The 10510-nt window shown below is 49.4% G+C and overlaps 1 protein-coding gene across 1 annotated transcript; it reads right to left on the bottom strand.

Annotated features, from left to right (window-relative positions):
* Positions 1–6083: 6083 nt before the first annotated feature.
* LOC144892542 (uncharacterized) lies at positions 6084–8940 on the bottom strand. Its single transcript, XM_078779505.1, has 3 exons — positions 8438–8940; positions 7672–8317; positions 6084–6104 (listed from the first exon to the last, which is right to left on the bottom strand). The coding sequence occupies exons 1-3, from the start codon at positions 8938–8940 to the stop codon at positions 6084–6086; spliced, it is 1170 nt and encodes a 389-aa protein (XP_078635631.1).
* Between the last annotated feature and the right edge of the window lie 1570 nt (positions 8941–10510).

A 10510-nucleotide genomic window follows, 5' to 3' on the forward strand; every position in this document is an offset into this window, starting at 1 on the left:
AGCCTGCTGCAATTCACGCACAGAGGTCGGCTGCTGGTCCAAGTGGTCGATTTGACGCGTTAATTCTGCCCACAAGTTCTCTATCGGATTCATATCCGGGGACATGGCAGGCCACTCCATATGCTCTACACCACGGTCAGCAAGAAAGTGTTGGATCATGTGAACACGATGAGGCTGTGTATTGTTATCTTGGAAGACAAAGTTTCCTCGAAAGGCTGCACGAGCAAATGGAAGCAATGTTTCTTCCAGAATGGCCCTGTACTTGAACTGGTTCAGGTTTCCATTCAAAACAACCAGGTCAGTTTTGCCCCCTGCATAAAAAGCAGCCCAAACGGTCACCCCACCACCTCCAGCTTGCACTCTTGGCACTATACAATCTTTGTTGTAGGCTTCATGCACTTGTCTGCGCACTCGGACGCGGCCATCTTGACGATAGACCAGAAATCTAGACTCGTCACTGAAGATCACGTGATTCCAGTGTCCTGGCTGCCATTGACGGTGCTCTCTGGCCCACTGCAATCGGCGCTGGCGGTGTTGTCTGGTCAGGCATGGCTTTCTCAGGGGATGCCTGGCACGATAGCCTGCTTGAACCAGTCGTTGGTTGACTAGCCTTCTGGATACAGGCACATTTGTCAGTTGCTGCCACTCAGCCTTAAGCCGATTAGCTGACTTGGTATGGCCATTGCAGACTAACCGGTGCAGCTGGCGATCATCCCTCCTTGTGGTTCTGCGGGGACGTCCTAGCCTCGGTATTGGAGTAGGGACACCCCTCTGAGCATTTCGTTTCAGGATCTTTAACACCTGACCTTGAGTGATGCCATACTGCCGAGCAATAGCACGCTGTTTCATGCCGTAATTTCGTAAAGCCACCACTCCATGACAAACAGCATTATCGAGTTGACGGACCATCTCCAGAGGAAGCGGCAATAACTTTTGGAGATGTGCAGCAGTTGTTTTCCACTAATACAGAACGCAACAACCCTTGTATACCCGACTGTGAAGCCAATCATCAAATGCACCTGTCCATACTGTTACGTGGTCCCCTCGGTGAATACCTGGTCTCGGTGACCCCCGGACCGTGAGAGGAACTCCGCCAGCAAGCTGTACTATATAGGCGCTTTCGCCACGCAATCCATATGACTTTCACCCAGGAGACAACTGATGTTCAAGGCTATATTTCCAATGGTAATGATACCATACAATTCCAATGACACAACCACGGAGATTTTCCCCGAGCAATCAACAATACACAACCCTCAACAATATTTCCAATTCACAATCAATTCCCTAGGATTAAGATGGCCATCTTATACATGTGTGTCCCGGTGAGTACTCACACCCCCTTTCGGTCTCTGCTCCTCACAATGTCTCTGGGCCCCTCCTGACCAAGATACTGGTCGGCGTCTCCGCACTCGGGCGGTTGAACGAACCCCGGGTGGACGTTTCTCCACCGGGCAGGTATCGTACCAGGTACCGTGGCTGCAGCCCCTCGTGGCCACGCAGAGCGGGTACGGTAGAGCAAGCCAAACCCCACGCCGCTTGCAAGGCGTGTTAGGCCCCAACGTGCGACCCGCACGCGTCTGTTTGGACGGTGCCGCGAACGATTCCAGACGCGGGGTCGATGCACGGCCCCACGTCAACTTGACGTCTCCACCGGGCAGGTACTCCCCGGTAATTCCTCTCGCCAGACAGGCTTCGGAACGCCGCTTTTTCACGCAGCGCAAGGTCGATCCCACCTTTTGTCGGAGCGGGGCGAGGAAGAATAATCCTCGTCATTTTTCCTCGTGTCTTTTTTTTCCTCTTCCGTTTCCGGTCACTTCCGTTTCCGGCCACTCCCTCAGAAGGGCTCCTGACCCTCCAACCACAACAACTACACAACAACTTAATATACTACACACGGATAAGCAAAGACCTGAATGGTAATTCACATACATTCACATAAATATGTAACACTCCCCCCCTTCAAGAAAGAAAGTTTGAACCCAGCGAAAACTTTCTTTGCCGGCCAATTTGGAGAAACAAACCAGATAACTCAACCCCCCCCCCCCCCCAGATTAACTCGATCTGGACAAAGCGTCCGCCACGACATTGTCCCGGCCCCGTACATGTTCAATTTCCAAGTTGAACCCCTGCAAAGCCAAACTCCATCTCATCAACCTCTGATTTTTATTTTTCATTCTTTGAATGAAGGTTAAGGGGTTGTGATCCGTAAAGACCTTCATGGGAAAGGACGTGATTCCTAAATACACCTCATAATGTTGAAGCCCTAGCAGGAGAGCCAGGGTCTCTTTCTCCACGGTGGCATAATTTGCTTGATGTTTATTGAACTTTTTGGAGTAGTAGCACACGGGGTGGTCCACCCCATCCTCATCTTCCTGTAACAAGACCGCTCCAGCCCCCACATCACTTGCATCTACGGCCAACTTGAAAGGTGCTTGAAAGTCCGGAGCGGTTAGGACCGGAGAGCTCATTAGTATCGCTTTGACATGGGCAAAGGCCGCCTGACATTTGCCATCCCAAACGAATGGGGTCTCCTTTCTCAACAAACTCGTTAAAGGGGCTACCACATCCGAAAAATTCTTACAGAACCGCCGGTACCACCCCGCCATACCTAAGAATCTCATCAGCTCTTTCTTCCCCTTTGGGACTTGGAAGCGATCGATAGCTTCTACCTTGGCGGTCACTGGTTGTACTTGACCCTGCCCTACTACATGGCCGAGGAACACTACCTGTGCTCTTACAAATTCACTCTTGGCTAAGTTGATGGTCAGACCTGCCTCGGACATCGTCTGAAAAAATGCATGGATTTGCTTAATGTGGTCTTCCATGGTCATGGTGTGGATGATTACATCATCCAGATATGCCTCCACCCCCTCCAGGTCTGCAATGAGCCTATTAATCAGTCGTTGAAATGTAGCCGGCCCGTTCTTCAACCCAAAAGGGAGGACCTTGTACTGATATAACCCATTCGGAGTGACCAAAGCTGAGATTTCTTTGGCTCTATCGGTAAGAGGGATCTGCCAATACCCTTTCAGCAAGTCAAATTTGGTAACAAATTTAGCTGGGCCTATTCGATCAATACAGTCGTCAATCCTCGGGAGCGGATAGGAGTCGGTCTTGGTCACGGCATTCACCCGTTTTAAATCTGTACAACACCGGAAGCTGCCATCGGGTTTCGGAACCAACACACATGGGGAGCTCCATTCACTGTTGCTTGGTTCGATGATGTCATTGTCCAACATATATTGCATCTCCTTCCGAAGGTACTCCATCTTCACCGGGTTCATCCGATAGGGGTGTTGTTTCACTGGAGTGGCCTCCCCCACCCACGGAGGTATATAATATGGAGAGCCAATGACGGCTGTCGGCTGAAGCTAGCGGAAGTTGCTTGGCGGCCATATTGGGAAGCTGATTCATTTTGGATGCTTACCGACTGTAAGGAGTCTTATTTGTGAAGTGAGTTATGTGAGGAGTGAGTTATGAGGAGTGGATTATGAGAGGAGTGGATTATGAGATGATTGAGTTATGAGAGGGTTATGAGAGGAGTGGGTTATGAGAGGAGTGGGTTATGAGAGGAGTGGGTTATGAGAGGAGTGGTTTATGAGAGGAGTGGGTTATGAGAGGGTTATGAGAGGAGGCGGTTATGAGAGGAGGAGACGGTTATGAGAGGTGAGGTGGAGAGGTGGAGAAGGTGATGTAAAGTGGAGAGGAAGAGAAGGTGAGGTGAGGTGGAGAGGTAGAGAGGGTGAGTGGGGTGAGGTGGAGAGGATGAGATGGTTGGGTGAGGTATAGATGATGAGAGGATGGGGTGAGGTGGAGAGGGTGAGGTGAGGTGGAGAGGATGAGGAGGTGAGATGGAGAGGGTGAGAGGTGGCGTGAGGTGGAGAGGAAGAGAGGATGGGGTGAGGTGGAGAGGCTGAGAGGGTGAGGTGAGGTGGAGAGGATGAGGAGGTGAGATGGAGAGGGTGAGAGGTGGAGAGGATGAGAGGGTGAGGTGAGGTGGAGAGGACGAGAGAGTGGGAGGGGTGAGGTGGGAAGGGTGAGAGGAGAAGAGGAGTGGAGAGGAGTGGAGTGGAGAGGTACGTTTCCATCATGTTGTGAGAACACTCGATGATGACATAAAGGAAGAGCGCATCAGGAAAAAATATTGCAAACTGGTCCTGTTTGCTCACCAGTGAGGCTTGTGGGTTAACTACATGACAGCGTTTCATGTCATTTATGTGACTGACTCACTGTTGATGTGTTGCTGACCCATGTCAGTGTAGAATAAACTCTGGTTATTATTATATCTGCGTGGTTTCTAACATCTCGGTAATAGAAACATACACATCTTAGTTACAATATAATGACTGAATTAAGTAACATCATATAACATGACAACACATCAGATCTTTATATTGAGGAATATTATAGAACAAGCCAAAGAATGGCAAACGACGATGTACCTCAATTTTATAGATTTCTAGAAAGCTTTCGACTCCTTGCCCAGAGAAAGTCTGGGTCATAATGAAGAAATACAGCATACCTGGAAAATTAGTGAACCTTGTAAAAGCCCTTTACCAAGACTTTCAATGTGCGGTCGTCGACCAAGGTGAAACAACAGAATGGTTCAAGGTGAAGACGGGAGTTAAACAGGGGTGTAACATGTCAGGATTCTTATTCCTACTAGTGGGTGATTGGGTCATGAGAAGAACGATAAAGAACACCGAGCGGTAATTTTGGGCACTTTTTTTTCAAACAAGCTCTAAACCATTGGATTCCCCAGGAAAAATGCGTCTAGAATCAACTTCAAACTTAATGAACACCATTTCCTTAAAGAACGGGATTCTGAGCCAGAATATCAGTTCAAATATTAGTATTCTATATTAATTAAATAGTCGGCGGTCCTAAAATTCGCTCCAGCTGCATCATCAGTACGCCACGCCTTTGCTTTGACAGGCTTTGTTTACAAAACGATCGGCTTCCCAATATGGCCGCCAGACTATTTCCGGTGGCTTCACGGCGGCTAATGCTGCGAGGTGGCCAATTGGCTCTCCATATTATATACCTCCGTGCCCCCACCTCGATATCATGATATACTAAGTCCGTACGACCAGGTACATCTGTGAACAAATGTTTAAATTCGAACATTAGGCTGGACAGTTGTCCTTGCTGTTCCCTTGTTAAATGACCTAACTTCTCATCCAAATGATTCAACACTTCGGTGTTCGTCAATTTGGGGCAGGCCTGGTCATCCAAGTTATCAAACTTCACACCGGCGTTTCCGTCCATTGTCACCGGTACGACCGGTGAGACAGGAACTACGTCTTCCACCGGTTCCCTCTCATGATATTTCTTCAGTCGGTTGACATGACACAACTGTCGCTTTTTTCGTCGGTCGGGAGTGGTCACCACGTAGTCTGTCTCATTCACCCTCTCCTCCACTGCATAAGGACCGAAATATCTAGCCTGGAGGGGCTGACCTGGAACGGGCAGCAATACTAGCACCCGGTCCTGAGGACTGAAATTCCTTATCTGCGAGGTCTTGTCATGTCTCTCCTTCATTTTCCCCTGGGCCCTTCTCAAGTTCCGTCGTGCCACCTCACACGCCTTTGCCAATCGGTTTTTTACTGTGGACACATACTCCACCATCGGTGTCCGGGACTCCTGTAGTAACCACTGTTCTTTCACCAATTTCAACGGTCCCCGCACTGCGTGTCCAAACACCAGTTCAAACGGACTGAATCCCAAGGAATCCTGCACGGACTCCCTCGCCGCAAACAACAATAGGGGTATCCCTTCATCCCAATCCTTGGCACATTCAAAACAATACGTTCGGATCATATTCTTTAAAGTCTGGTGAAACCTTTCCAGGGCCCCTTGGCTCTCGGGATGGTAGGCGCTGGATCTTACTTGTTCCACCCCCAACAGGTGTACCACTTGTTGGAACAGGGTGGACATGAAATTGGACCCCTGATCCGATTGAATGATCTTAGGTAGACCAACCCAAGTGAAAAATTTAATCAAGGCCTTTGCAATAACTGCCGCCGTTATTTTCCTCAGAGGCACTGCCTCGGGGAACCTGGTGGACGCGCACATGATGGTCAGTAAGTATAGATGTCCGGCTTTGGTTTTGGGTAAAGGGCCCACACAGTCCACAATGACTCGGCTGAATGGCTCTTCAAAAGCTGGAATTGGCTTTAACGGGGCGGGTGGGATTTTTTGATTCGGCTTTCCCACCAGCTGACAAGAATGGCAGGACTTGCAGAACTCCGCCACATCCCGTCGCAGCCCCGGCCAGAAAAAATGTACCAATATCCTGTCACAGGTCTTGTTCACTCCCAGGTGCCCGGCCCAAGGGGTCTCATGTGCCAAACTCAAGATCTCCTTCCGGTACAGCGGTGGCACCACAATCTGATAGTGAACTTTCCACTCATCGTCTGCGGGCACCTCCGGGGGCCTCCATTTCCTCATTAGGGTTTCCCCCTTCATGAAATACCCCACAGGTATCTTCGTAGCCTCTTCTTCCGTAACGGCTTTCTCAATTAACCTCTGGATCTCCGAGTCTTCGTGTTGTTCTTCCACTAGTCTCCTTCGGACCAGCGCGGTTTGCTCCACTTCGTTCTCCGCGGTCTCCGACGGACACTCCACGTCCCCTTGCGTTCCAGACGCTACCATTTCTCGAAATTCCTGGGAATCCCTCCCCTGGTTATTTCCCTTTTCCGAGTTGTCTTCCCGTACCTCTAAGGGTTCCAACTCCCCCTCTCTTTCTTCCTCCTTCTCTTCCGCGTGCTTTCTACCCATAGCCCGAGTCACTGCACAGGATGGAAAGATACCCGGAATCTCCATCTCTAACCGAGTGGTGTTATTTTCCTTACTGGGCTTGTCCACCATTATTGGATTACCCGAAACTCGCCCCCCGGCCAAATCATTCCCGATAATAAAAGAGATTCCCTCCACAGGAAGGGTGGCTTGTAAGCCTACGGTGACCGGCCCGGATACCAACTCAGAACTCAACTGGATGACATGAAGCGGAGCTTTAACATAGCCCCCGACCCCCTGTAAAAGCACACTAACCCCAGTTGCCGTCTTCTCCGACAATGGCAAAATGCCCTCCAGCATCAACGATTGGTGGGCTCCTGTGTCCCTCAATACCCTAACTGGCTTCTGGTTACTCGGGTCGCCATCCAGCGACACGAACCCCTCTGAAATGAAATGTTTGTAGCCCTCCTGAACAAGGTTCTCCCGGGACGCCGTACCTTTGACAGGGGAATCTTCCCCCAGCTCTGCTCTCCAAGAATGATTTCTCACACTTGCCAGTGCATTCGGAGTCGCACTAGACTGATTCCGTTCCAGGTTCTCCCTTTTTCGGAGGTAACATTGGGACATCAAGTGTCCAGTTTTATGGCAAAAAGCACAAGTAGGCCCGGGGGAGAACCTCGGGGTCGGCCTTGAGCCCCCCGAAAAATAAGTTTGTCGTGGGCCCGTAGCCCTCGGATTTCTAACCGTTGGGGTATCATAGTTGTCCCCATAATCATCTCGAGGCCGCCGCCATGTAAGGTCGTTCTCCGCACCGGGTGTTCCATAACTCCCCTGCTGAAGTCTAGGCGAGGAGTTAGGTTTGTGGACCCCTATTCGGTGGGTTAAGGCATAATCATCTGCCATGGTGGCTGCGTCCCACAACTTTGGTACTTTCTTTTCCTGCAGGTACACTTTGATGTCCTCGTGGACACACTGCTGGAATTCCTCCACCAGGATCAAGTCCCGCAATGTTTCGAAGTCTTTCCCGACTCCTTTTGACTCACACCACCGATCAAACATGTTTTCTTTCACTCTGGCAAACTCCACATGGGTCTCACTCTCCCTCTTCCTGGCATTCCTGAATTTTTGCCTGTAAGCTTCCGGAACCAACTCATAGGCCTTGAGGATGTGCTTCTTCAGTACCTCATAATCTGCACATTGGTCCATTGGTAGCGCCGAATAAATTTCCTGAGCTTTCCCCACCAGCACACTTTGCACGAGTATGGTCCAGGCCTCCTCCGGCCAGTTTAATTGTCGAGCCACTTTCTCAAAGTGTGGGAAAAATTTCGCGACTTCTTTTTCACTGAACGGTGGAACCAGCCTCACATGTCTGCCCACATCCCAGGTTTTCTGGTTAGGTGTCGACCCCGTCAGCAAGGGTGGTGCCTCTCCCCGTTCTCTCATTAACTCCAGCTCCTTGAATTTGATTTCTTGCTGAAGCTCCATGTCACGTTCCTTTAATTCCCTTTCCGCTTTTCTCTCCTCTGCTTCGAGGTCCCTTGCAGCTCTCCTTTCCTCTGCTTGTTCCTTTTCTCTTCTTTCCTGGAGTTCTCTTTCCATTCTCCTTTCCTCGGTTCTTTCTTGTGCTGTTTTCTCTTCCAACCTTTCCTGGAGTTCTCGTTCCACTCTCCTTTCCTCTGCTTTTTTGTCTTCTAACCTTTCCTGGAGTTCTCGTTCCACTCTCCTTTCCTCTGCTTGTTTCTCTTCTTTCCTCGCTTCTGCTTTCCTTTCTTCTTCTTTTAACCTTTCCTGGAGTTCTCGTTCCACTCTCCTTTCCTCCACTTGTTTCTCTTCCCTCCTCTCTTCTGCTTTCCTTTCTTCTTCTGCTCTTTCCTTTTCTGCTTTCCTTTCTTCTTCTGCTCTTTCCTTTTCTGCTTTCCTTTCTTCTTCTTTAATCCGTTCCTGGCTCCGTAATTGCAACTCCAGTTTCCGGAGCTCCACGTCTTCTGGTTCTTCGGGTAGCCACTCCCAGGCTAACTCGTCCCATGTTCCTAATCCCACCATAGATTGTATCACCGTGGCCTGCAACTCTGCCTTCCTCAAATTAGTTCGGACCTCCAAGTTAAAATGTTTGGCCAATTTCAAGAGGTCCGACTTTAGCAACGCTCGGAACTGTGCCTCACTCGGGGTTACCCCAAAGTTCTGTGCCACAAACGCCATGGTGTCTATCGTTAACACCTGTTAACCTTCACCCAAGACTTTACCCCAATTTCTCCAAAAAAAAATTTACCAATTAATAATTAATTAATAAATTTTAATTAATAAAAAATTATTATTTTATTATTTTATACAATTTTAAATCCCGGACGTAGACCCAATTGCGAAACCGCAAATCGTAATTTGGACGAGCCCCCAATTCTGTTACGTGGTCCCCTCGGTGAATACCTGGTCTCGGTGACCTCCGGACCGTGAGAGGAACTCCGCCAGCAAGCTGTACTATATAGGCGCTTTCGCCACGCAATCCATATGACTTTCACCCAGGAGACAACTGATGTTCAAGGCTATATTTCCAATGGTAATGATACCATACAATTCCAATGACACAACCACGGAGATTTTCCCCGAGCAATCAACAATACACAACCCTCAACAATATTTCCAATTCACAATCAATTCCCTAGGATTAAGATGGCCATCTTATACATGTGTGTCCCGGTGAGTACGCACACCCCCTTTCGGTCTCTGCTCCTCACAATGTCTCTGGGCCCCTCCTGACCAAGATACTGGTCGGCGTCTCCGCACTCGGGCGGTTGAACGAACCCCGGGTGGACGTTTCTCCACCGGGCAGGTATCGTACCAGGCACCGTGGCTGCAGCCCCTCGTGGCCACGCGGAGTGGGTACGGTAGAGCAAGCCAAACCCCACGCCGCTTGCAAGGCGCGTTAGGCCCCAACGTGCGACCCGCACGCGTCTGTTTGGACGGTGCCGCGAACGATTCCAGACGCGGGGTCGATGCACGGCCCCACGTCAACTTGACGTCTCCACCGGGCAGGTACTCCCCGGTAATTCCTCTCGCCAGACAGGCTTCGGAACGCCGCTTTTTCACGCAGCGCAAGGTCGATCCCACCTTTTGTCGGAGCGGGGCGAGGAAGAATAATCCTCGTCCTTTTTCCTCGTGTCTTTTTTTTCCTCTTCCGTTTCCGGTCACTTCCGTTTCCGGCCACTCCCTCAGAAGGGCTCCTGACCCTCCAACCACAACAACTACACAACAACTTAATATACTACACACGGATAAGCAAAGACCTGAATGGTAATTCACATACATTCACATAAATATGTAACAATACATTTTGCCACGCCACCTGTGATATAATCCTGTTGTTGACTTCTTGCTGCTACAGACAATCGGTGACATGGTTCTTTTAACAAATAAATCACCATAGTGTAAAAGAAACTCACCAGATTGATATACTGAGTTAAGAAAGTAAACCCAAGTCAAGAAAAAGAAAAAAATTCCATATTAAATGCCAAGTCTGTAGTTCATCAGAGACCTCCCAGGACCTGAGGACCTCATGTACCACCACTACTGAGTGTCTCTTCAAGTCTGTCTATGTTATCCCATGCAACAGTTTTAAAAACATGGGGATGAGCATTTGGAAGAATTGTATTTTCATCTGCAAGTTCTAGCTTCTGAAGACACAATGCTGTGTCAACCTCCTCCAGGTGCGAGTAAGACACACTGTGGCCAAGTCTATTCATGATCTGTATCAGTTCCTTGTTTCCTGTCAAAG

The sequence above is a fragment of the Myxine glutinosa genome, chromosome 6 (genome assembly GCF_964187855.1).
Source record: "Myxine glutinosa chromosome 6, kmMyxGlut1.1, whole genome shotgun sequence".
NCBI lineage: Eukaryota > Metazoa > Chordata > Myxini > Myxiniformes > Myxinidae > Myxine > Myxine glutinosa.

Bases quoted from the DNA above. Each gene is read 5' to 3' on its own strand.
- LOC144892542 (XM_078779505.1), bottom strand. From the start codon at position 8,940: ATGGCGTTTGTGGCACAGAACTTTGGGGTAACCCCGAGTGAGGCACAG. The intron at 8,318-8,437 runs GTTAGAAGACAA...ACTCCAGGAAAG, and splicing joins GAACGAGAACTCCAGGAAAG to AAGAGAAAAGGAACAAGCAG. The intron at 6,105-7,671 runs GTACCAAAGTTG...CCAAAACCAAAG, and splicing joins TGTACCTGCAGGAAAAGAAA to CCGGACATCTATACTTACTG.